At 39.1% G+C, this 27554-nt stretch overlaps 2 protein-coding genes across 5 annotated transcripts in view; both read left to right on the forward strand.

Moving 5' to 3' along the window:
* NPEPPS (aminopeptidase puromycin sensitive) overlaps positions 1-27554 on the forward strand; it is a 100330-nt gene that overhangs the window by 33689 nt on the left and 39087 nt on the right. For 2 of the 4 annotated variants that reach the window (XM_033183275.1, XM_033183277.1), the window contains exons 3-9: positions 6969-7046; positions 17022-17143; positions 20690-20797; positions 23461-23661; positions 24103-24199; positions 24312-24345; positions 24956-25070. In XM_033183275.1, coding sequence (XP_033039166.1) covers positions 6969-7046; positions 17022-17143; positions 20690-20797; positions 23461-23661; positions 24103-24199; positions 24312-24345; positions 24956-25070 — 755 coding nt within the window. Of the gene's footprint in view, positions 1-6968; positions 7047-14688; positions 14800-17021; positions 17144-20689; positions 20798-23460; positions 23662-24102; positions 24200-24311; positions 24346-24955; positions 25071-27554 lie in introns of those variants that run through there. The other 2 variants (XM_033183278.1, XM_033183276.1) reach the window with 2 other exon arrangements.
* Positions 588-1500, forward strand: LOC117067133 (ferritin heavy chain-like). The gene has a single exon (XM_033183286.1). The coding sequence runs from the start codon at positions 787-789 to the stop codon at positions 1228-1230; it is 444 nt and encodes a 147-aa protein (XP_033039177.1). The 5' UTR covers positions 588-786; the 3' UTR covers positions 1231-1500.

The raw sequence follows: 27554 nt of genomic DNA on the forward strand, positions 1-27554 counted from the left end.
TCCCGGCTTCAGGCCATTCTCCTGCCTCAGCCTCCCGAGTAGCTGGGACTACAGGCACGTGCCACCACACCCAGCTAATTTTTTATATTTTTAGTAGACACGGGGTTTCACCATGTTGGCCAGGATGGTCTCAATTTCTTGACCTTGTGATCCACCCGCCTCACCCTCCCAAAGTGCTGGGATTACAGGCGTGAGCCACTGCGCCCGGCCCCGAAAAGTGTTTCTTAACAATAATCAGAAATTGTGCTGTGTGTTTTACATGAGTAGATATATATTTTTTTTCTTTGAGACGGAGTCTTACTCTGTTGCCCAGACTGAGTGCAATGGTGCGATCTCAGCTCACTGCAACGTCTACCTCTCAGGTTCAAGCGATTCTCCTACCTCAGCCTACCAAGCAGTTGGGATCAGGCGCACGCCACCATGCCCTGCTAATTTTCGTATGTTTAGTTTTACCATGTTGGCCAGACTGGACTCAAACTCCTGACCTCAAGTGATCCTCCCACCTCGGTCTCCCAAAGTGCTGGGATTACAGGTGTGAGCCACCGTGCCTGGCCCCTAATCTTTAATTAAGAAGCAGGTGCCGAGACATTCTTCGCCGAGAGTCGTTGGGGTTTCCTGCTTCAACAGTGCTTAGACGGAACCCGGCGCTCGTCCCCTATACCGGCCGGCCGCCCATAGGCAGCCCTCCGTCACCTCTTCACTGCGTCCTCGGACTGCCCCAAGGCCCCCGCCGCCGCTCCAGCGCGGCGCAGCCACCGCCGCCGCCGCCTGTCCTTAGCCCCCGCCATGACGACCGCGTCCACCTCACAGGTGCGCCAGAACTACCACCAGGACTCAGAGGCCGCCATCAACCGCCAGATCAACCTGGAGCTCTACGTTTCCTACGTTTACCTGTCCATGTCTTACTACTTTGACCGCGATGATGTGGCTTTGAAGAACTTTGCCAAATACTTTCTTCACCAGTCTCATGAGGAAAGGGAACATGCCGAGAAACTGATGAAGCTGCAGAACCAACGAGGTGGCCGAATCTTCCTTCAGGATATCAAGAAACCAGAATATGACGACTGGGAGAGCGGGCTGAATGCGATGGAGTGTGCTTTACATTTGGAAAAAAATGTGAATCAGTCACTACTGGAACTGCACAAACTGGCCACTGACAAAAATGACCCCCATTTGTGTGACGTCATTGAGACACATTACCTGAATGAGCAGGTGAAAGCCATCAAATAATTGGGTGACCACGTGATCAACTTGCGCAAGATGGGACCACCTGAATCTGGCTTGGCAGAGTATCTCTTTGACAAGCACACCCTGGGAGACAGTGATAATGAAAGCTAAGCCTCAGGCTAATTTCCCCATAGTCATGGGGTGACTTCCCTGGTCACCAAGGCAGTGCATGCATGTTGGGGTTTCCTTTACCTTTTCTATAAGTTGTACCAAAACATCCACTTAAGTTCTTTGATTTGTACCATTCCTTCAAATAAAGACATTTGGTACCCAGGAAAAAAAAAAAAAGCAGGTGCCAGGCACAATGGTATACTCCTATAATCTCAGCTACTCAGGAGACTGAGGTAGGAGGATTACCAGTGCTTGAGCCCAGGAGTTTGAGACCAGCCTGCACAACATAGTGAGACCTTTATCTCAATTTTAAAAAGAAAGAATTAGGTAATTATATGATTTTAATTTTATAGGTGTGGAAACAGAGGCTTAGTGAATTGAATAATCATGTATACCTTATAAGATTCTCTCATATTCCATTTTTAAAAGTTTTTGATCAAGTTTAAGTTGTACTGATACACTATATAAAGTGTCTATTTACAATGCTTAATTTACGTATGTATACATTTCCAAATATGAATGTATTGCAAACTGTATTAGTTATTAGTGAATATTCATCATATCAGTATTATGTTACTATAATATATATACTAATTACATATTAGTATTAATGTAAACATTAATTTAGAAATACTTTTTTCTCCAGTGAAACCTCTTCAGACTTCTCATATGCATCTTCAATATTTATGGGTTTTTACTCTTTCAACAATCTAACAGTTCCAGAGCAATTATTATCTTCTAAGGTGTTTGAGATAGATCCTTATTTGAATCAATATATTATGTTGTGACTGGAAATTTTATCCCTAGCCATGTCTCTATTCACATAACATTAGTCAATGTGATTTTTCATTAATATATTTCCTATAAGTAATATTAATGATCTCCATGACATAATTACTTAGTCTGTTGCTTTTGAATGATTCGTTCATTCTACAGATATTTACTGAACACACACTATGTGCCAGAAACCGCTAGCATTGGAAGTAGAGCTGTGAACAAAACCAAGCATCAACATTTCTGATATTTGAGAACATAGGCAACAAGCAAATATGTGATATAAAGTAGTGATAAGTGCTGTAAAATCACAAGAGGGTATAGAGTGAGGATTGTTCTTCAAGTTGATAGAACAGATCTTTAAATAAGTGATTTGAGGCCGGGTGCAGTGGCTTATGCCTGTAATCCCAGCACTTTGGGAGGCCGAGGCAGTCTGATCATGAAGTCAAGAGACCAAGACCATCCTGGCCAACGTGCTGAAACCCTGTCTCTACTAAAAATATAAAAATTAGCCAGGCGTGGTGGTGTGCGCCTATAGTCCCAGGTACTTGGGAGACTGAGGCAGAAGTGCTTGAACCTGGGAGGCAGAGGTTGCAGTGAGCCGAGATCATGCCACTACATGCCAGCCTGGGCGACGTAGCGAGACTCCATCTCAAAAAAAAAAAAAAAAAAAAAAAGAAGTGATTTGAGGCTTTGTGTGGTGGTTCATGCCTGTAATCCCTGCACTTTGGGAGGCTGAGGCAGGACGATCGCTTGAGCTTGGGAGTTTGAGGCCAGCCTGGGCAACATGGTGAAACCCCATGTCTATAAAAAAATTAGTCGGGTGTGGTGCTGGGAGCCTGTAGTCCCAGCTATTTGGGAGACTGGGTTGGTAGGAACACTTGAACCTGAGAGGTCAAGGTTGCAGTGAGCCGAGAGGGTACCACTGTACTCCAGGTTGGGCAACAGAGTGAGACCCTGTCTCCAAAAAAAAAAAAAAGTGATTTAAGCAGAGGCCTGAATGACATAAAGTGTTTAGATATCTGGAGAAAGACTTTGCAAGCAGATTCAGAAACCCTGGGGTTGGAAAATGCTTGCAGTCTTTGAATTGTAAAAGAGGCATCAGCAGCATGACTTCCAGTTATTGTGCTTTTCTCTTTCGAGACAGGGTCTCACTCTGTCACCTAGATGGGAGTGCAGTGGCATGATCATGGCTCACTCTAGCTTCAAACTCGTAGGCTTCAGCAATGCTCTTATCTCTGCCTTTGGAGTAGCTGCGATCATAGGTTTGTGCCACCATGTCTGACTAATTTTTTTAAATTTTTCCTGTGTTGCCCTGGCTGGTTTTGAACTCCTAGGCTCAAGCGATCCTCCTGCCTTGGCCTCCCAAAGTGCTGGGATTTCAGGCAAGAGCCACCATGCCTGGCCCTGGGCAACATTTTTATTGTCAGTCATTTAATAGTGGATGTGTGGTGATATGTCATTGTGATTTTAATTTGCCTTTTTTTTTTTTTTTGAGGCGGAGTCTCGCTCTGTCGCCCAGACTGGAGTGCAGTGGCGCAATCTCGGCTCACTGCAAGCTCCGCCTCCCGGGTTCCCGCCATTCTCCTGCCTCAGCCTCCCGAGTAGCTGGGACTACAGGCGCCCGCCACCTCGCCCGGCTAGTTTTTTGTATTTTTAGTAGAGACGGGGTTTCACCGTGTTAGCCAGGATGGTCTCGATCTCCTGACCTCGTGATCCGCCCGTCTCGGCCTCCCAAAGTGCTGGGATTACAGGCTTGAGCCACCGCGCCCGGCCTAATTTGCCTTTCCTTGATGACTAGTGATGTTGAACACTTTTTTATGTGCTTTTTTTTTTTTTTTTGCCATTTATATATTTTCGTTTGTGAAGTTTAAGTCTTGCCATTTTTAAATTGGGTTGTTTACGTTTTTATTCAACGGCTGTAGGTATTTTTCTTTCTTTCTTTTTTTTTTTGTTTTGATGCGGAGTCTCACTCTGTCTCCCAGGCTGGAGTGCAGTGGCGCAGTCTCAGCTCACTGCAACCTCCGCCTCCCAGGTTCAAGCGATTCTCCTGCCTCAGCCTCCCAAGTAGCTAATAGGCATGCACCACCACGCATGCATGGTCCACCCACCTCTGCCTCCCGAAGTGCTGGGATTACAGGCATGAGCCACCGCGCCCAGCCCAGAAAGGAACATTCTTAAGCATTGAAGTGATTCTTGTCAAATTTGATTTCTATTCAAATTTAGGAGCTGGACCAGGCACTGTGGCTCACCCCTGTAATTCCAGCACTTTGGGAGGCTGAGGTGGGTAGATTGCTTGAGTCCAGGAATTTGAGACCAGGCTGGGCAACATGGCGAAACCCTGTGTCTACTAAAAACACAAAAAAATTAGATAGGCCTAGTGGCACCCCACGCTTGTAGTCCCAGCTACCCCGGAGGCTGAGGTGGGAGAATCTCCCGAACCTGATGAGAAAGGCTGCAGTCAGTTGAGATAGCGCCACTGTACTCCAGCCTGGGCAACCAAAGTGAGATCCTGTCTCAAAAAAAAAAAACAAAACAAATTTAGGAGCTAGCTTATGACTGTAGAAATAATTTTGGCAATAGAAGTAAGGAAACTGAGTTGTAGTCTAGCTAGTTAACATTTGACAAACCATTAACTTTATACGTCTCATTTTCTTCATCTATAAAATGAGGAAGATTTGATTCTAGGATTTATTAAAGGCCTTTTAAAATCTGAAATTATAGTTTCTTAATTGGTTTTGTAGAGATTTTGGCTTTATAAAAATGTGTGAACCATAGTGACAGTAGAAACATTTGAAATCCTGTATTTGGGTGATTCATAAAAGAAAGGAAGAATTATGGGCATCTTGCCTGCAAAACGTTATGTAATCTGAATCATTGTTACCCATATCATCCTGTGACTGATAAGGTACTCATGCCCACCTCCCCTCCCTTGTCTTTCTGTAATACTTTCCCTTCTCCCCGCCTCAATAATAGCTTTATTGATGTATAATTCACATACCATAGATGTCATCTATTAATATTTAAAGCATACAATTCAGTGGTTTTTAGTCTATTTACAGAGTTATACAGCTGTCATCAGAATCAATTTTAGAACACTTTCTTTACTCTCCAGAAAGAAAGTACCCTCCCTATTTCCCCTCTATCACCTAGCCCTAAGCAACCATGAATCTACTTTCAGCCTCCATAGATTGCCCTGTTATGGACAAATATGTGGCTGGTTTCTTAGTCTAATGTTTTCAGGGTTATTCACATTGTAGCATGTGTCAGCTATTTCATTTCTTTTTATTGTCAAATAACATTCAGTTGTATGGATATACCACATTTTATCTGTTCCATCTGTTGATGGACATTTGAGTTGTTTTAATTGTGGGGCTATTATAAATAATGCTACTATGAACATTTGTATACAAACATTATGTGGACATGTGTTTTCATTTCTCTTGGATATATACTTAGGAATGGGATTGCTGTATCACATGATACCTCTATATTTAACCTTTTGAGGAATTGCCAAACTGTTTTCCAAAAATGGCTACACCATTTTACATTCCCACTAGCAATATATGCTCCAGCTTTTCTACATCCTCCCTTATACTTTTTTTTTTCTTTTTTTGAGACAGAGTCTTGCTCTGTTGTGCAGGCTGGAGTGCAGCGGCACAATCTTGGCTCACTGCAACCTCTGCCTCCTGGGTTCAAGTGATTCTAAATTATCATGCCTCAGCCTCCCACATAACTGGGACTGCAGGCGTTTGCCACCATACCTGGCTAAGTTTTGTATTTTTAGTAAAAACGGGGTTTTGCCATGTTGGCCAGGCTGTTCTCGAACTCCTGACCTCAGGTGATCCACACTCCTTGGCCTCCCAAAATGCTGGGATTATAGGTGTGAGCCACCGTGTCTGGTCTGATTGGCCAGCTTTTCATTTGGAATGGGGATAGGACATAGTTGGAAGTTGGTCTCTTTGGTTATTTCTCTAACATGTCCAAGCATCCTGAAGTATCAGTCAAATAAGCAGTCTCCTCTCATTCCTGGCAGAAAGTAAGTCAAAGCCTTAATTCAATTTGCACACCAGTTTTCATGTAACAACAAATAATATATATTTTTTTGAGACGGAGTTTCGCTGTTGTTGTTTAGGCTAGAGTACAATGATGCGATCTTGGCTCACTGCAACCTCTGCATCCTGGGTTCAAGCGATTCTCCTGCCTCAGCCTCCCAAGTAGCTGGGATTACAGGCATGCGCCACCACAGCTGGCTAGTTTTGTATTTTTTAGTAGAGACAGGGTTTCTCTGTATTGGTCAGGCTGGTCTTGAACTCCTGACCCCAGGTGACCTGCCTGGCTTGGCTTCCCAAAGTGCTGGGATTACAGGTGTGAGCCACCGCGCCCAACCACAACCAAGAATTTTACCAGAAGTGGGTATGATTTATATCTTAGTTTGAATTGCTACTTATCTTTGGGGGAACAGACCTTTTCTTGGTGTATCTTTAACACTGAAATCTTGGCAAGTTGCCACGTATCAAATGTTCATGAGTAAGACTGCAATATCACAATATTATAGTCACACAGAAATCTGATAGAAAAGCATCACATTTATAAAGCCTTGTTTCCTGTACATCACTGATGTTTTGTGAATTTATAAAGAATTTGTAATTATTTTTAAGGAGCATATTTAATGTAGGTAATGTAGCCTAGAATAGGCTAATTTGAAATGAAACTCTTGCTAATAGGAACTTAATTCACCAAATTAAGAATATTTAGTTTTTGTAGAGATTTTGCTTTTGAAAGTGTTGCAGTCTTGATTTCTTCTTGTCAGGCCAGTCAGAATTGTGAAGTAATTTTTTTTTTTCTTATTCCAGAAATACATGCTACAGGATTTAACTATCAGAATGAGGATGAAAAAGTCACCTTGTCTTTCCCTAGTACTCTGCAAACAGGTGAGAGACATGGCTTTTGTAAAATCTCGTGACAAATACAGTGACATCTGACTTCTTCCAGAGAAATTTATTGCATGCCATTTTTTTCCCTCATTGTTATTAACAGATAAAGTATTAAGAGCTTTTTTTTTTTTTTTTTGACAGAGTCTCACTCTGTTGCCCAGGCTGGAGTGTAGTGGCATGATCTTGGCTCACTACAACCTCTACCTTCCATGTTTGAGCGATTCTCCTGCCTCAGCCTCCTGAGTAGCTGGGATTACAGGCGCCTGCCACCACACTGGCTAATTTTTTTGTATTTTTAGTAGAGACGAGGTTTCACCATGTTGGCCAGGCTGGTCTTGAACTCCTGATCTCAAGCAGTCTGCCCGCCCTGGCCTCCCAAAGTGCTGGGATTACAGGCGTGAGCCACCGCGCCCAGCCATATTAAGAGCTTTTTAAAGAGTTTTATTGCACCTTTTGGGCCACCAGCATTTCCTTCTACGGAAGTTGGGCTACAAAAAGCAAGGTTTCCACCTCCTGTCACTCTATATTCTCTTTAAACAAACAAGCCGAGAAAAACAGGACAAAAACTGAAGATCATTCTACTCTAGAATGTAATGTATTGTTTTTCAGTTTTACCTTTTTAAAAATACCTTTACCTAGGCCGGGCGTGGTGGCTCACACCTGCAATCCCAGCGCTTTGGGAGGTGAAGGTGGGCAGATCACTTGAGGCCAGGAGTTAGAGACCAGCCTGGCCAACATGGCAAAACCTCGTCTCTACCAAAAAATACAAAAATTACCCGGTGTGGTGATGCATCCCTATAATCCCAGCTACTCGGAAGGCTGAGGCAGGAAAATCGCCAGAACCCAGGAGGTGGAGGTTGCAGTGAACCGAGATTGTGCCAGTGCACTCCAGCCTGGGTGACAGAGTGTGACTCTGTCTAAAACAAACAAACAAAATCCCTTTACCTAGCTCCCCATCTTCTACTAATTGAATCCAAATCCCTGAAGTGCATGGTCACAGATGATTTTAATGTACAACCAGAGATCAGATAGGTATTGTGTTACAGAGTGCACAGAAAGAAAGATACGTTGATATGTTACTATTGTTAGGTGTAAAAGCACAAAGAAATAGACTTTCTGAGCTTAGTGTATGTGGAAGAAATTATATACAAATCAATTGGTGAAGTACTAAGACTGATGAATGAACAAATGAAAAGGAACAGATAATTCAAAAGGAAAAAAATGTAAATGACTAATAAACATGTGAAAAGATATTGAGCCTCCTAGTAATGAGAAATTTTTGCTTCTCATGTGAGCTGAAATTTAAAAAATTCCCAATGATATGGCTGCCTTGATATTGCTGGGGGGAGTATAAATCCATGTAATTTTTTTGAAAAGTGTCCTGGCAGTATATCCAGAGCCTAAATATGCTCACGTCTTTTGACCCAGCAATTCTGCTAATAGGAATATATATATCCCAAGGAAAAGTCATAAATACAGAAAATACTTTATGCCCAGACGTGTCTGAGATATTACTTATGGTAGTAAAAAATTATAATTAATATATTTGTTCAACACTAAGGAAATGATTAAGCCAGGAATGACATATCTATATAGTGAAATATACTTAGCAATTAAAAGTGAGGTTTGTGAATTCTTAACACTGTAAAGTGCTTATTATAATGTAAAATTGAAAAGCAGAATATAAAATTACATATTTAAGGTGATGAATCATGTCTCTAAATGGCACAAATAAAATGATAATTATGTCTGAGTTATGTCTGGGTATTGACATAATTGGTGATTTTTATTCTTATTTATGTCTTTTATCTGATTTTCAGAATTTTCCTACTGAGAATCTATTGAATTAATATAAAATTATTTTTAGAAAAAAACTTAAATCAGAGATGTTTAGTCTTTTATTTCAGTGCTCTTGGAGGCCTTTTATGTGTGATTATTATAAAAATAAATGGGCCGGGCGTGGTGGCTCACGCCTGTAATCCTAGTACTTTGGGAGGCCAAGGTGGGCGAATCACAAGGTCAGGAGATCAAGACCATCCTGGCTAACATGGTGAAACCCCGTCTCTACTAAAAATACAAAACATTAGCCAGGTGTGGTGGTGGGCGCCTGTAGTCCCAGCTACTTGGGAGGCTGAGGCAGGAGAATGGCGTGAACCCGGGAGGTGGAGTTTGCAGTAAGCTTAGATTGTGCCACTGCACTCCAGCCTGGGCAACAGAGCGAGACTCTGTCTCAAAAAACAAAACAAAATGAAAAATGTTTTGCCATGAACATTTGTTAAAAGCTATTGAAGAATATAATGTGAAAAGGAAGGAGATTCTTTCTGTGATTTCTTCTACTTCCGTTGTCTGGTAAATCTGTCTAGAGATATTCTTATGTATATATGAATTTATGTGTGTAATTTAACTCACAAATAGGATCACAAATCTTAGTGGCTTATAACCACTGAGATTTCTTCCTTTCTTACACATGAGCCATGAAGACTGCTGATCATATGCAGCCATATCACCAACTCCGCTGGCTCCACTTGGCTCCCAATTGTCTTTCCAGGACCGGTAGTGAGTGAGCAGCCACTGTCTGTATCCTGCATGGCAGAGGGCAGAGGCTTAGGTATGGGGAGAAAGCCAGACCACAAAGATACATTTAAAACTTCTGCATGGCCAGGCGTGGTGACTTACGCCTGTAATCCCAGCATTTTTGGAGGCTGAGGCGGGAGGATTGCTTGAGCCCCGGAGTTCGAGACCAGCCTGGGCAATACAGGGAGACGTTGTTTCTATAAAAAATAAAATAAAAAGTAAAACTTCTGTATGATGGTGTTATACTTGATGTCTACTCACATTTCATTGGCCAAAGCAAATAGCATGACCAAGCCCAGAGTCCCTGGGGTAGCATTTAACAGACATTTGAGGAAAGTTTCTAATTAAAGATAGGGCAAAAAGCAAAACTTTAAGTATAATAGAAATAAAGGAAGTTGGAAGAAGCAAAGACAAATCTAAAGAAAGTTAAAAAAAAACAACAAAAAAACCCAAAGCTAATTACTATCCTTAGAGAGTTAAGAGAAAGCATTGCATTCATTAAACAAGGACAGGACAGGCCGGGCGCGGTGGCTCAAGCCTGTAATCCCAGCACTTTGGGAGGCCGAGACGGGCGGATCACGAGGTCAGGAGATCGAGACCATCCTGGCTAACACGGTGAAACCCCGTCTCTACTAAAAAAAATACAAAAAAAAACTAGCCGGGTGAGGTGGCGGCGCCTGTAGTCCCAGCTACTCGGGAGGCTGAGGCAGGAGAATGGTGTGAACCCGGGAGGCAGAGCTTGAGATCCGGCCACTGCACTCCAGCCTGGGCGACAGAGCGAGACTCCGTCTCAAAACAACAACAACAACAAAAAACAAACAAAAAAAAAAACAAGGACAGGACAGAATGCCATCAGATAGGAAGAATTACAGCAGGAGAACTTGGAAATTATGATGGTATAAAAAACCCAGTAGAAGTTTTAAAGATGAAGTTGAGGAAACTTCTAAGCAGTAGGAAAAACAGATAGAAAACAGAAAAGTAGATTTGAGAACCAGTCCAGCAGAACCAACATCCATGTGGTAAAACAGAAAGCAGAGAAAATGGGAAGAGGATTTTTTTTTTTTTTTTTGAAACAGTGTCTCACTCTGTCACACAGGCTGGAGCGCAGTGGCGGGATCTTGGCGCACTGCAAGCTCCGCCTCCCAGGTTCACGCCATTCTCCTGCCTCAGCCTCCTGAGTAACTGGGACTACAGGCGCCTGCCACCACGCCCAGCTAATTTTTTGTATTTTTAGTAGAGATAGGGTTTCACCGTGTTAGCCAAGATGGTCTCAATCTCCTGACCTCATGATCCACCCACCTCGGCCTCCCAAAGTGCTGGGATTACAGGCGTGAGCCACCGCGCCCGGCAGAAATTTAAAATTTTCAGAGTTTTAAATCTGTATCATTACAGACTATATATATTCTATGTTTACACTGTGAAAAAATTAGAAGTCAATAGAAAAAGAGAATGAAAAAAATCCCTTCTTATATATTTGGAAAAATTATACCTCTGAATAATTGAGTCAAATAAGACTTGTTATGGAAATTAGAAAATATTTAGAACTGAATAATGAAATTACCACATATGAAACATGAGGATAAACATGTTTCATATGCAGATAAAATGTTAAGATATTTAGTTAAGAAGAAAGACTGAAAATTAGCTAATCATTAAACTCATAAAAATAAAAGATAACTTGGAGAAAGCAGAAGAAAGGTTTAAGATCAGAAACAAGTGAGGGGCAGAAATATTAAAAAACTGGTATTTAAAAATAGTCCCAAAAGATGTATAAACCTAGCCAGTATAGAAAATAAAAGCATAGATTGAATTGTTCAGCATTAGGAAATATGGTAACCATTGTTCATTCAGTTTAAAAAGTTAAACATTCTATATTTATCAAAAGGAATCAGTTTATTTGCTAGAATTCAGGGAAGAGTAGACAGAAACTTTCTAACATGATAGAACATATGTATTACACACACACACATACACACACACGAGACATAATCTGTGCCAAGTACTGTTTTAAGTGCCTCAAAAATATTAATTCATTTAATCCTTTCAACAACCTTTTGAGGTAGATTTTTTTTGTGTCAAAGACTCTCTGTCACCCAGGATAGAGTGCAGTGGTGCAGTCATGGCTCACTGCAGCCTCAAACTCCTGGGCTTAAGTGATTCTCCCACTTCAGCCTCCTGTGTAGCTAGAACTGCATGCACATGACGCTGCATCTGGTTAATTAAAAAAATTTTTTTTTTGTAGAGACAGGGTCTCGTTATGTTGCCTAGGCTGGTCTCAAATGCTTGGCCTCAGGTGATCCTCCTACCTCAGAGTGAGGATCTTGCCATCCTCCCAAATGTTGAGATGACAGGCATGAGCCACTATGCCAGCCAGATTCTGTTACTTCTATTTTATAGATAAACTAAGGCACAAAAATGATTTCATTAACTTAAATAATTTGTCCAAGGTAACTTAGCTAGTAAGTAGCATGGCTGGGATTTAAACCCAAGCAGTTTAACTCAAAAGTCTGCACTTTTTTTTTTTTTTTGAGACAGAGTCTTGCTCTATTGCCCAGGCTGGAGTGCAGTGGCGCAATCTTGGCTCACTGCAAGCTCTGCCTCCCAGGTTCATGCCATTCTCCTGCCTCAGCCTCCCGTGTAGCTGGGACTACAGGCGCCCGCCACCGCACCCGGCTAATTTTTTGTATTTTTAGTAGAGACGGGGTTTCACCGTGTTAGCCAGGATGGTCTTGATCTCCTGACCTTGTGATCCTCCCGTCTCGGCCTCCCAAAGTGCTGGGATTATAGGCGTGAGCCACTGCGCCCGGCCAAAAGTTTGCACTTTTAACCACCACATTGTGCTATCTTTATTTTTCAAATTAAATATTTCAAAAACATAATACATTTACATAGTTTGAAATTCAAATGCTATGCAATGAAATTTTGTTTGCCATTCTACCCTGTCTTCTTTCTCATCTCTATTCCTCAATGGAATGAAATGAAATTTTCCTTTCAAAACAATACCCTGCTTTTGTAAGCATTTATACTTTTTTTTTTTTTTTTTTGAGACGGAGTCTCGCTCTGTCGCCCAGGCTGGAGTGCAGTGGCTGGATCTCAGCTCACTGCAAGCTCCGCCTCCCGGGTTTACGCCATTCTCCTGCCTCAGCTTCCCGAGTAGCTGGGACTACAGGCGCCCGCCACCTCGCCCGGCTAGATTTTTGTATTTTTTAGTAGAGACGGGGTTTCACCGGGTTAGCCAGGATGGTCTCGATCTCCTGACCTCGTGATCCGCCCGTCTCGGCCTCCCAAAGTGCTGGGATTACAGGCTTGAGCCACCGCGCCCGGCCGCATTATACTTTTTAAGAACACAGAAATCACCATGCCATACATAATATTCTGCACCTTTCTTCTTTTCCCCTTAACTGTAAATATTAGAGGCCATTTATTAGTAGTATATAAGAGATGCATCATTCTTGATAAGGTCTGTTTACAGCAGACATGCTAAATGGTGAAGCTATTTCAAATAATAACAAACAAGTCAGAGAAGGTTATGACCATTAGTATAGTATAATTTAACATAATTTTTGACATTTTTGGCCAGTATAACAATTTCGAGCTAATATAACAATTGATATAAATATTAGAACAGAAAAATTATCTTGCAGATGTGACAATATTGAATTATTATTGTCATTATTACTATTTTTTCTTTGGAGATGGTGTCTTGTTCTATTGCCCAGGCTGGAGTGCAGTGGCATGATCTCAGCTCACTGCAAACTGTGCCTCCTGGGTTCACGCCATTCTCCTGTCTCAGCCTGCCGAGTAGCTGGGACTACGGGTGCCCACCACCAAGCCTGGCTAATTTTGTTTTTGTATTTTTAGTAGAGACGGGGTTTCACCGTGTTAGGGATTACAGGTGTGAGCCATCATGCCTGGCCAACAATATTGAATTATTGAATATCTGCTTGAAATCTTTGGCTTTCACATTTTCCCAAGGTTTGCTTTAAGAATGAAGTTAATCTTTTTCAGGACAGATTGCACAAGTGATCTGTCTGATATTGAAGCAAATACTGAGCTTATCTTAGGAGGACATTAATAACCTTTGTGTTTAGCTTCATCAAATTTAACAGTAATGCAAGCTATTATACAGCTAAGTAAAACCTACTTTTCTGAAATTGGCACCATTCTGGAATAGTGATTAAATTACCATAATTATTGTAAGGTCTAACCACCTTAGAATTAGTGGCTAAGGGTCCTGAGAATGGCTTTTATATGGAGAAACACTGGTAGTTGTCAGCATTTTGAAGAGTCAAAAACAAGGTAATAAAAAGTGGTGACACATGGCGAAACCCTTTTTCTACTAAAAACAAAAATTAGCAAAAATTAGTCAGACGTGGTGGCACACGCCTGTAGTTCCAGCTGCTCAGGAGACTGAGGCAGGAGAATTGCTTGAACCCGGGAGCCGAAGGTTGCAGTGAGCCGAGATTGCACCACTGCATTTTAGCCTGGGTGACAGACTGAGACTCCATGTCCAAAAGAAAAAAAGAAGTGGTGACACAAAGGCAAAGACCTTTATTTCCCTTTTTGTATAAATTAATCTCTTTATTTTTATAGCATTTAGTAGGCTCATTAAATTTCTTATTATTAAAGTATTTCAAGATTTACTCCAGGTTTTACAATTGTTGTACTCTCCTAAGCTTTAAACATTTAAGGTTTTTGATGGAAGTCCTAATTTTTCAGTTGTTTACTTTATAAATGAGCTTGATGTATGTTTCAAAAGGTTTATAACCACAAACAGATAAATATTTCATACATTGGATATGAAATAAGGTATCTAATTTGAGGAAGTGGTGTAAATTTTGTGTGTTGATAGGTGTAAAATTAGACAATTTGGCAATCAGTTCATTAATATGGTGTAAATTTGATAAATGAAGTTTATTAAAAAGTCATTTTTTTCTCCTACTTGCCCTAAAATTCTATTTGAATAGTAAGTAAATACTTTGTAATTGGTATCATATAATGTGACACTAATTTATTAATGATTTTTAAATACTTTAACTTGTGTTTTGTTTGAATTTCAGGTAATAACTCTTTCCAATACTTTGTATTTTGTTTAGTATGCCACTTTTTGGAAGTGGTCACTGTCAATATCTTGTTATGGTTTGATGGCCTTGGAGATTTAAAACCGAGTAAAAGTGTAAGCAGCCTTTCTTATTTAGTTATGAGTTTTAAATCCACTTTTGTTCCAACTAGGAAAAAAATGCAAGTAGATTTACCGTGAAATACGAATTATTTTTAAAAAACATCTTAACAGTTGATTGACTTAGTGAAACAGATTGGGCAATTCCACTTATGGAATTGTAACATAAAATTCCATCATATAGTTTCCATTAAAGGTAGTAGGTTTTTATAATCTGTTAGACCTTCTTTGCAAACTTTATTAATGTGAATACATTTGCTTTTTTTAAAAATTAAGTGAATTTCTAAAGAAAATAGAAATTAAAAATTTTTAATTTAAATTTTGCTTTATAGTTTAATTTTTAGCATCATTTAGAATTATCAGTGATTTTACTATATTCATATATACTGTCCCAGTGACCTGTCATTCTCTTTAAAGAAAAAAGTATTCATTGTCCTCTTTAGATATTCACAAGTATCTGATTTTTAAAAAATAAACATCACAAATGTCTATTCAATAAAGCTTCAGTTGAATTGTTTTTTTCTCAGAATCATTAAGAATATAGCACTTTCATTGGTGATGACTTTGCTCTAAAGGTCTGAAATTTTCACTTAAATTACTTTCAGAACCAGTTTGAGGCATCATGCTAGAAACAATTTGTAGTTTGTCATTCACTTATTCTGTAGACTCGCACTCCTCGTAACTTTTGGTCCTTTCCAAAAGCAAATTCAACTTTATAAGATGAATATTTGACTTTGAGATCATTCAAAAGAATGTCAGAGGGGCCGGGCACAGTGGCTCATGCCTGTAATCCCACACTTCGGGAGGCCGAGGTGGGCGGATCACTTGAGGCCAGGAGTTAGAGAGCAGCTGGCCAACATGGCGAACCCGTTTCTACTAAAAATACAAAAATTAGCCAGGCGTGGTGGTACCTGCCTGTAGTCCTAGTTACTCACGAGGCTGAGGCACAACAATTGCTTGAACCCAGGAGGAGGAGGCTGCAGCGAGCCGAGATTGCATCACTGTACTCCAGCCTGGGCAACAGAGTGAACCTCTGTCTCAAAAAAAAAAAGAGAGAAAGTTGTAACATTTTGAACAATGTCAAATGTTATTGCTCTTCAGCATTCCAAAATGACAATTTGAAACATTAGGATATAAAAGTTTGGTACGATTGGTTAATTACTTTATAGTCATGCCCTATCTTTGATTTGTTAGACTTCTCATGCTTTAAATCTTGATATAAGTAGAGCCTTTAAAAGGATCAACTAAAAAGTCAACATTCCTCTACTTTTTTTGTGACTTGATTTGTAAAACACAGAATGGGATTACTATTTTGCAATGCATCTGTATTTAGCAGATGATTACTAGATAATAATTACAATTTTTTATGTTGTAAAAAGTAATAAACTCAAAAAAGCTCACATATTTTGTCTAAATTATTTTTGCTCTTATACAACAATAGAATACATATTTAAGTTGTATTTTTATTTGCATTTAATAATTTATTAATTCAATGTATTTCTTTGTCAGATTTCAAATGATTGAGGTGATTTGTAAGAATTTGTTTTATGCCCTGTTGCTCATCAGATCATTGGTCTTCCCTATAGCTCCTTACAAAATTATGGAATCAGTGTTCCATTTGGAGGAAACATTTAGTGTCTTATCTTGATGACAGAGTAATTGGCTACATTTATCTTTCTATGCATGAAGTTGTATAAAAGGACCAATTCACATGTATAATTGGCAGAGAGCATGAATTCTGGACTTAAACATTTTATCCCATTCTCATTACTTACTAATTGTATGACATTGGGCAAGTTATTTAGCTTCTCAGCCTCAGTTTCCTTATCTGAAAAAATGGGGACAATATCTACTTCCAGGTTTATAAATAATTATGTATATTTTAAAAGCACTATACACAATAGCACATGTCAGGCATTTAAAAATAAATGTTTGTTTCCTTTCTTGTTCTTATTTTCACATATGGGTAGTTTCAGGCTAAGTTAATAACTTTCTAGGCAGTAACCCTAAACATGACTTTCAAGAGTTATTTTAGGATTAGTCTGCCTTTTACTTTAGTAAGTACTGTATTCTCTCCATTGCCAGGAGGAATATTTGAAAAAGAAGGAATGATTTGAACATTGTAAATAGCTAACTGAATATAGTGTCTTGAGGATATATTTTTGATAACTGTGTTTAACATCTCCATAAAAGTGTGTTTTATCTATCTTCAATCACAGGTACGGGAACCTTAAAGATAGATTTTGTTGGAGAGCTGAATGACAAAATGAAAGGTTTCTATAGAAGTAAATATACTACCCCTTCTGGAGAGGTGCGCTATGCTGCTGTAACACAGTTTGAGGTATGGGTTATTCTTCTCTAAAATATTATTATTATTAGGCATTCTGACAAAGCTGCGTTTTATTATGTAGGGTGATTATTTGAGGCTAGGTGCCCTTGGCCATGATTGTATTCGCAACTAATAAATAATAATAATTCACAATCTAATAAAAATAGAATTTTTATTTTATATTTAGCCTACAGAAAGGAGGGAATTAAGGGTACGGAGTGGGGAGTGATTATATACAGTTATACACACACACACACACACACACACACTCAAACACACGACACATTTTGATACCTGAATTGCCTGTATACTGTGTACCTTTCTTAAAATCGTCCTCTTAGTGTTTGATATCTGTGGCTTTTCCTACAGCATTATTAGCTGTTTTCTAGCATTCCTTTCCTTCTTTGACATCTTTTGTTTATCTTACTGTAGCATCTGTGCTGTCTTTGATTTTTTTTTTCTTTTTTCTCCGTGTGTGTGCGTGTGTGTGTGTGTGTGTGTATATATATATTTGCTGTCCTACGTAGGCCAGGGTGATTTTTATTTATCAGGTATTTGCAAATTATATAAATTGTTTTGAATCTGCTAGTCGTACTTTTAAGTGTTAAATCTAATTAAATTTATTTCTATAAATTTCAATATGGATAAAGAAATAATTCATGGTATCCATTCTTATGTTTCTGCCCATATCCCTATATTGTTTGCTTGTTTGGGATAACCTGAAATTTTTTATCCAGTTTACTCCTAATTTGTTTTACCTGATGTATCTTCTCTTTCAATAATTTTATGTTACCTTCTGTTTAGAATAATATTTGCCACAGATATTTAGGTTTAATTCTATGTTTGAATGATTCCAATGCCTGTCTCTACCTGCTTTGAACACTTCATCCTGGAATGGTTGGCTGATGTATGTCTCTAAACAATTTTTTTTAGGAGAAGGTATATGGGTAATATAATTCCTGAGCCTTTGCATATCTGAAAAATCTTTCATTTGCCTTTATACATGACCAGATTTAGTGGGTATATAGATTTGTTGATGGAAAAAAAGTAAAAAGAGCAACTTTTGACATCCAGAAGTTGTCTGGCACTCACAGCTAGCCCATGTTATTCTCCCTATTAGACATAATATTACAGAATACCAACTTAGACAACGCTACTTGAGACCATAATAAAGTGAGACAAGGGCATCCGTAATTTTGCCTAGGCACAGTGCATACAAGATCACTATGCTACCTGCAAAATAACAAACATCTCCATCTCTCAGTTAAAATGAGTGACTACTGCTTCTTTACCAATTACAGTTTTAGATTTGCTGTAGTCTGGCCTCCATATAGTTAAGATTTATTGAGATACCTACCCATCGAATTGCCTCATAGGACTTCTTGCAGCACTCAATCTAGAGTGAATCCCTGCTTACTTAGACCCTCTTCCAAATCATGTAAACCAAATCCCAAATTGTATGATGGATTCTTTCTTACATTCTTACGGAGAGACCAGTGGTTTCCTATGGTGTGAGTTATCTTTTGCCATGAGTAATAGACCCAACTCGTTCAATTGTGAGAGTAGTACAATCGGCTTACAATTTTTCACTTTCAAAAGTCTATGAATATTGTTCCGAAGTCTTCTACATCTCACTTTTTCAAGAGGAGGGGTCACAGACTAAAATGTTACTTCTTCCTTTGTAGGTAAGATGTTGTTTCATTTTGCTTGATTTTCTTTCTGCTTGCTTGTTAAATTATATCTTGACTTTGAAAATTAAACTGTTTTTTAAACCAGGTGTTCACTTTTCATTGATTTTTGCATAGTACTTGGTGAACCCTATTGATTTTTAGATTCAGATTTTTTTTTTTTTTTTTTGAGACAGAGTCTCGCTCTGTTGCCCGGGCTGGAGTGCAGTGGCCGGATCTCAGCTCACTGCAAGCTCCGCCTCCTGGGTTTACACCATTCTCCTGCCTCAGCCTCCCGAGTAGCTGGGACTACAGGCGCCCACCATCTCGCCCGGCTAGATTTTTGTATTTTTTAGTAGAGACGGGGTTTCACCGTGTTAGCCAGGATGGTCTCGATCTCTTGACCTCGTGATCCACCCGTCTCGGCCTCCCAAAGTGCTGGGATTACAGACTTGAGCCACCGTGCCCGGCCTTCAGATATTTTTTGAGTGTGAGTTTTTCTGTTATATCTTCACTGTGATATCCGTTCCATTCCCTTCTCAGTTAATACTCAGTTTAGCTCTAGAATCTCTCTCTCAAATGTATGTTTCATTGCTTTTATCACTTTGTCCTTTAGATAGTTTCAAACTTAAATCTTGTTATCTATGTCATTAATTTCCTCTAGTATAAATTCATTTCTCTACTGCTGCTGTTTCTAATTTAAATGCTTCTGTGCTGCCGTTTCTTTCCATATACTCTCCTTTCTTTTCAGATGTCTTATTTATTCATTGATAGAATTCATTATTTAATGTTTTTGAGAATGTAGTCAGCCATCTAAAATTTTTTCCTTGGAGAAACCCTTTTCTATAAGCTTTTTTTTTTTTGAGTCGGAGTCTTGCTCTGTCACCCAAGCTGGAGTGCAGTGATACAATCTTGGCTCACTGCAACCTCCACCTCCCAGGTTCGAGCCATTCTCCTGCCTCAGCCTCCCGAGTAGCTGAGATTACAGGCACGTGTCACTACGCCTGGCATATTTTTGTATTTTTAGTAGAGATGGGGGTTTCACCATGTTGACCAGGCTGGTCTCGAACTCCTGACCTCAGGTGATCCACCCACCTTGGCTCCCAAAGTGCTGGAATTACAAGCGTGAGCCATCACACCTGGCCTGTTGTTTCTTTTCATGATACAGAATCTTGTCATTGGTTCCATTTTATTTACTAAATAAATGGAACATTCTGTTTACTAAAGTTTCCTTCTTTTATAACTGATACCCTGCAGAACCACTAAGTTTTATTTTGCTTTCATAAGTTTGCTCTTTTTAAAATTTTTAGTGAAAGAATAAGGACTCAAGTAGGTCAAGTGGCGACAGTTTTATGTGTAGCACATGGAAGTGCCATTAAATGAATGACCTGTTTTGAATTGATAGAGTATCTGTCTTTATTCCTATTGCTGCCATTCCGGATAAAGAACAAAGCACATCAAAGATTAAGAATATTTTTATTTTTAATTAAAAAATAAAAGCCAGAGAGACAACTTACCATGTTTTCCCAACTTTGAATTCTTATAGCATACTCTTTACTGTTCTGTGCACTGTTATGTTAACATTATTGATTTGAAGGCATTAAATTTGAAATGTTAAAATGTAAACAAAAATTTCATTGTAAATAATTATAATATATTGTTAAAATCCATAGCAGATACAGTTCCTGGATAATTTTTATGCTGGAATGGTAGTGGTAGCAAGTGTTGTCTTTTCTTTCTAGTTAATGCCTAGCTTGTTGCCTGGCACTGAGGAGAAAGTAAATATTTGAACAAGGGAATGAATGAATGACAGAGGGAAATGGCGACTGCTTTATGAAATAACTTGTTAGGTTAATTCTAAGGTATTTATATTTCATATTCCTTTCTTAAGGCTACTGATGCCCGGAGGGCTTTTCCTTGCTGGGATGAGCCTGCTATCAAAGCAACTTTTGATATCTCATTGGTTGTTCCTAAAGACAGAGTAGCTTTATCAAACATGGTATGTATGTGTTTATAAGTTTATCTAAAATTTTAATAGGCTTTAGCAGATTTAGTTTGCTGATTAGATGGGATAATATGAAACCACCTACCACAGTCCTGGTATATTATAGGAACATAAAATATTAGTTTTCTTTATTTTCAATAAGTCTCTTTTGCTTTCTTTCTTTTTTTTTTTTTTCCCTGTAGAGTTGGGGGTCTCACTGTGTTGTCCAGGCTGGTCTCAAACTCCCAGGCTTAATCTGTCTTCCTGCCTCAGCCTCCCAAAGTGCTGCGATTACAGGCATGAGCTACCATGCCCAGCCAAGACCTCTTTTTCTTGATAGCCTTATTTTTGGAGGATTTTCCTCCTTGTCAAATTCCTTGTTAAATACATTTATAAGATTATCTACTTCTTTTAATTTAGAGAGGTAAATTAAGTGACAAGTTTAATAGATTTATAATAACTAAAAGCAAAAGGTCTTGGGCTGGATGTGGTGGCTCACACCTGTCATCCAAGCACTTTGGGAAGTCAAGGTAGGCAGATCGCTTGAGGTCAGGAGTTGAAGACTAGCCTGGCCAACATGGTGAAATCTCGTTTTTATTAAAAATACAAAAATTATCTGGGTGTGGTTGAGCATACCTGTAGTCTCAGCTAGTTGGGAGGCTGAGGTGGGAGGATCACTTGAACCCAGGAAGCGGAGGGTATAGTGAGCTGAGATCACAGTACTGCACTCCAGCCTGGGTGACAGAGCCAGACCCTATCTCAAAAAAAAAGAAAAGAAAAAGGTCTTGACTTATTAAATGTCAAAAGAAAGCCAGGTACAGTGACTCTTGCTTGTAATCTCAGTGCTTTGGAGGCCAAGGCAGGAGGATTGCTTGATGCCAGGAGTTTGACACCAGCCTGGGCAACATAGTGAGGCCTCATTTCTACAAAAAATTTAAAACTTAAAAATTAGCCAGGTACGGTGACATGTGCCTGTAATCCTAACTATTTGGGAGGCTAATGTGGGGGGATCTCTCGAACTTAGGAGTTTGAGGCTATAGTGAACCATGATTGCGCCACTGTATTCCAGCCTGGGTGACAGAACAAGACCCCATCTCTTAAAAAAAATATAGAGGCATGGTGGCTCATGCCTGTAATCCCAGCACTTCAAGAGGCTGAGGCAGGTGGATCATTTGAGACCAAGAGTTCGAGACCAGTCTGGCCAACATGGTGAAATCCCATCTCTACTAAAAATACAAAAATTAGCCAGATATGGTGACAGGTGCCTGTAATCCCAGCTACTTGGGAGGCTGAGGCAGGAGAATTGCTTGAACCTGGGAGGCGGAGGCTGCAGTGAGCCGAGATCATGCCACTCCACTCCAGCGTGGGTGACAGAGTAAGACTTTGTCTCAAAAAAAAAAAAGTTGCAACAGAGCAAGACCCTGTCTCTATTTTTTTAAAAAGTTAAAACAATTCAAAAGATATAGCTGCGTAATGAAGTATATTTAGGTTTCTGGCTGTTTGTTGTATTCTTGGAATGTATTCTCTTCACCAGCGTTATTGATCTCATTCATAAACAGGGTAAGCGTTCCCCACCTGAAGTGTATTGTCTAGGACAGTCTTGTGTGGGGAACATGGAAAAACCTACTTCACCTGAAAATAACTGTCTTTTACGTATTTACTGGGGGAGAGGATCCCATAAATAGAATGTCATTCTCTTCTCACATATTCTTAGAAGAGGAGGCTAATATATTAAACGGAAATATTCATTCACACTTTAGTCTGAGTGAATTTATCAGTGTGTTCTTGAATAAGTCTTCCTTGGAAGGAAGAAGAGAGAGAGCTTGACGAAACAGCCTGAATAGGAAAAAGAGGGAGAACACCAAAGGAAATTAGGGACTCCAAAGGTAAAGTTGAAATTTCTTCAAATAAGCTTAGAGCCAACTTTGGTAGAGAATGCCCTAGATCTAGAAGTTCGTATCCTTTGAAATGAGAGATTCTGCAATTATATTTTATTTTATTTACTTATTTATTTTTGAGAAGGAGTCTCATTCTGTCGCCCAGGCTGGAGTGCAGTGGTGCGATCTCAGCTCACTGCAAGCTCTACCTCCCTGGTTCACACCATTCTCCTTCCTCAGCCTCCCAAGTAGCTGGGACTACAGGCACACATCACCATGCCCAGCTAATGTTTTGTATTTTTAGTAGAGATGGGGTTTCGCTGTGTTAGCCAGGATGGTCTCGATCTCCTAACCTTGTGATTCGCCTGCCTCGGCCTCCCAAAGTGCTGGGATTACAGGCATGAGCCACTGTGCCTGGCCCCTGTTTTATTTTTATTAATAGTCATTTTATCCTAAACTTATGTCAGTTGAAAAGTATGAAGCCCTTACTTAAATCAGCCCAATGCCTGGCTTATAAATAAGTATTCAAGAAAAGTCCATTCCTCTTTTCTTTCACAGGTCCTTGGTAGTTTTAACACTTCAGCCTTCAGCTTTTTAGTGTGAGTTTTTATCAGACCACTTTCCTTCTTAAAGACAGCATAAAAGCACTGGATGAATTAGGGTAGAGAAATAAGCCATGCTAGAATAGAAAGGAGGAAAGAGATGCAATAAAGCCTACTGTTTTGGGCTGGTATTTGCTCTATGGTATTAATGTAAACCTATTTAAATTTTTCTTTTCTTTTTTTTTTTTATTTCTTAAAGAATGTAATTGACCGGAAACCATACCCTGATGATGAAAATTTAGTGGAAGTGAAGTTTGCCCGCACACCTGTTATGTCTACATATCTGGTGGCATTTGTTGTGGGTGAATATGACTTTGTAGAAACAAGGTCAAAAGATGGTGTGTGTGTCCGTGTTTACACTCCTGTTGGCAAAGCAGAGCAAGGAAAATTTGCGTTAGAGGTAAATGTACTTGAAGAGGATTGTTCCAACAGTCCATAACTCCAGGTTGGGGAATTTACATTTCTGGTCAATTATTAGTACAGTTATTTATAATTTAATCTGAAAGTTGTGCTACTTGGTTTTTATTTTTAATAGAATTTTGGAAATGCCAACCTTGGTGTTTTGTTATTTTACAAAATAATAAGAGAATATAAGAGTGATTTCTCTAGGGAATGGTGGGAAAATAGGTAGTTATATTTTTCATATCAAGTTATAAGTGGATTAAAGTTTGACCATTGTATTCAAAGTTTGGAGCTAAGGCAGTGTTCGGAGGTAGGGCTCCCTGGGATTCATTTCTAGTAATTTAAGACACATTGGCTTGCAACAGGATTCCTTTGTGGGTTTCAATATGAATTATAATAAAATATTTATTAGATGGTTATTTTGTTTATACTTTTATAGGTTGCTGCTAAAACCTTGCCTTTTTATAAGGACTACTTCAATGTTCCCTATCCTCTACCTAAAATTGATCTCATTGCTATTGCAGACTTTGCAGCTGGTAAAGTAAATTTCATTTTATTGCTGAATTGTAATAACTTTTTAAAATTGTGTGACTTTTGATGCAAGAGTATGTATATATATCAATAAATATTTATATTTATTTTATGAAGGTGCCATGGAGAACTGGGGCCTTGTTACTTATAGGTATGTTAATGATGTATTACCCTGCCTTATCTTTTCAATCACTGATTTCAAAAGGGCTTCCCTCCTAATCACAGTTGAGTAGCTTCTGCTTTTTGATCTGGTGTAAATTTTTCTACCTTCCCCCACTTCCATGCACATTTCAAGAATGCAGATGGAGACCCCTCCCTTTGGTGCTACTGTCTGAGGGTATAAGATTTTAAAGTGAGCATCTGGCGTTAGTAGCATTTGTAGATATATTCTTGGCTAAGTTTCTCATTGCAGTGCCTTTCTTTTCTGCCAGTAGTTTCATAGCTATTTATCCAGCTTGGAGAACCTTCCCTAATTTCATCTTCTAGCCAGATTTTTACATGTCTGTCACCACAACATAAACATGTGAGTTGAATAACTTTTAAAAGCAGAGTCTGTCTGTAAACAAGTTTTTGCTTTCTACTTTCAGTTGCCTTCTTAGATGAGCTAAGTGTACCAACTGATAATTAAACTTGTGTCACATTAGGAAATATTTTCCTAATATTTCTAAAGCCTAACTTGTCCATCTCACTTACTGTCTGAATCTTCCCAACTTATGCATGCCCACTTTTATTGTTTAAATTTTCTTTTTTTTTAAACACAGGGAGACTGCATTGCTTATTGATCCAAAAAATTCCTGTTCTTCATCCCGCCAGTGGGTTGCTCTGGTTGTGGGACATGAACTCGCCCATCAATGGTTTGGAAATCTTGTTACTATGGTATTTAATATTTTTAAGTGCTCAAATATATTTATCTTCATCCTACTCCACATTATTTTGACTATACAGTATTTCAAGTTTGGCTGCAACACTGTGCCAAAAAATAATTGAGTGATAGAAAAGTATTATTTTAAAAGGTCCACTTTGAAAGGGCTTATCAGAATCTCTGCATTGAACAAGGATATATGGACAGTCTTTATTCAACAAACACTTCCTAAACTGTTCTACAATTTGTCTGCAAATGGGAAAAGTCAAGGTACTAATTTGGGTGAGAGAAAAATATTCCTCTTAGGTGTAGATGCATGAATCATGCAGTGAGATTCTAGACTAATTGTAGTTTCTTGAGTCTTACTTGTTAATCTGATTCATAGCTGAAAAGTAACCTGATGAATAACAGAGATCTTTAATTAGAGAGAAATGTTTTTAGGAGTCAATTTTTTCATTGCCTAAAATGTTAAGTTGAAATTTAATGAAATAAAAGTAAACAAACTGCAAAGTAACTGCAGAATAAAGCTGTATTAAAATTCCAACTGTTCTTTTGAAATCCTTATAATGTTTGCAGTAAATGATCTCTGTCCTTCAGTCCTGATTTTTCACTCTTACTCTAAATAAATACTATTTATGAATGCCAACTGTGTTCGAGCTTGGGAACACAGGATTTAATAAGTGAACTAGATGTACCTCTACAATTAAATAACTGGATATTCTGGAGCCAGCTAGATTCCCTGACAGCATTTTAGGCTGCCAAAGAGCAGAACCTGATTTGAATGTAGGTTGAGTCCATATGTCATATAAATAAGAATGTAAAACATATAGCAACTATTACATGTCTGAGAGAGTTTCTACAGAAAGTCAACCCTTGAAAATAAATCTTTTCGTTTTATTTTAGATGTTTAAAATTTTACAGGTGAAAAAAATTCTTTGAAATATAATTTCAGGCTGGGCACAGTGGCTCACGCCAGTAATCCCAGCACTTTGGGAGGTCGAGGCGGGTGGATCACCTGAGGTCAGGAGTTCGAGACCAGCCTGACCAACATGGCGAAACCCCATCTCCACTAAAAAAAAACCCCACAAAACTAGCTGGACGTGGTGGTGTGCGCCTGTAATCCTAGCTACTCTGGAGGTTGAGGCAGAAGAATCGCTTGCACCTGGGAGAAGGAGGTTGCAGTGAGCCAAGATCACGCCACTGCACTCCAGCCTGGGCAATAAGAGCAAAACTCCATCTCAAAAAAAAAAGAAAAAGAAAAAGAAAAGAAATATAATTTCATGTAAAACTATGTGTTGGTGCCTGTATTCAAGTATGTGAAGAAATGGCCTTTTCTTCTAATGCAGCGAGTTTGCTACTTTGTACCAAATACTTTTTTTTGCTTGGCTTTGAGAGAACTGTAGTATTTTATTTTGAAACTACAAGCAATAAATTTTGGTAGGGGAAATGTGTACATTCTTATTAAACAACTTTTTACTGGTTTTATGTAACTATTCTAGATATTAGAACTGAAATTCCAAGGACTGGGGGATAGGTTGGAAAATAAATTTCATTTTATACCAGTTTATTTTAGGAAGCTACTAGGCAAATAGCCACTTATCATTTAATATCAAAATATATATATATTTTTAAGACAGAGTCTCACTCTATCACTTAAACTGGAGTGCAGTGGCATAATCATGGTTCATTACAGTCTTGACCTCTGGATTCAAGCAATCCTCCTGGCTCTGCCTCCTGAGTACCTGGGATTACAGGTGTGTGGCACCATGCCCAGCCAATTTCTGCACTTTTTGTAGAGACAAGGTTTCACTATGTTGCCTTTTGTAGAGACAAGGTTGTCTAAAGTGGTCTCAAACTCCTGGGCTCAAGCAGTCCTCCCACCTCAGCCTCCCAAAGTGCTGGGATTACAGGCATGAGCTACCACACCTGGCCTTTTTTGGGGGGAGTGGTTGGGGGTGAGGAGTAGGATCTCACTTTGTCACCTAAGCTAGAGTGCAGTGGCACAATCATGGGTCAGTGCAGCTTCATCTTCCTGGGCTTACTTAATCCTCTTACCTCAGCCTCCCAAGTAGCTGGGACCACAGGTGTGTGTCACCATGACCAGCTAATTTTTTTATTTACTTTTTAAACTTTTTTAAGAGACGGAGTCTCACTGTGTTGCCCAGGCTTGTGTCAAACTCCTGGGCTCAAGTGATCTTCCTGCCTTGACCTCCCAGAGTATTGGCATTACGGGAGCGAGCCATTGTGCCTGGCCTGCTTTCTTTTACTAATAGGCTTAATCAACTTTAATAAAATTTAGATTAAGATCTTTAAAATTTTTTTAAAATTGATTTTATCTGTCAACTCATATTCTTTGTCCATTCCATTTACTATACATTCTTATTTAACAGATGATAATTTTATATTCCATAAGTGCCTAAACACCATTCATTACTGAACTACATTTCTGTTTAATTTCACATAATTTTTATATAAGCAGTACTCTTTTTTAGTTTGAG

The sequence above is a fragment of the Trachypithecus francoisi genome, unplaced genomic scaffold (assembly GCF_009764315.1).
Source record: "Trachypithecus francoisi isolate TF-2019V2 unplaced genomic scaffold, Tfra_2.0 Lachesis_group20, whole genome shotgun sequence".
Lineage (NCBI taxonomy): Eukaryota > Metazoa > Chordata > Mammalia > Primates > Cercopithecidae > Trachypithecus > Trachypithecus francoisi.

What these genes read in the sequence shown, in the direction of transcription:
- LOC117067133 (XM_033183286.1), top strand. Translation starts at nt 787, where the DNA reads ATGACGACCGCGTCCACCTCACAGGTGCGCCAGAACTACCACCAGGAC.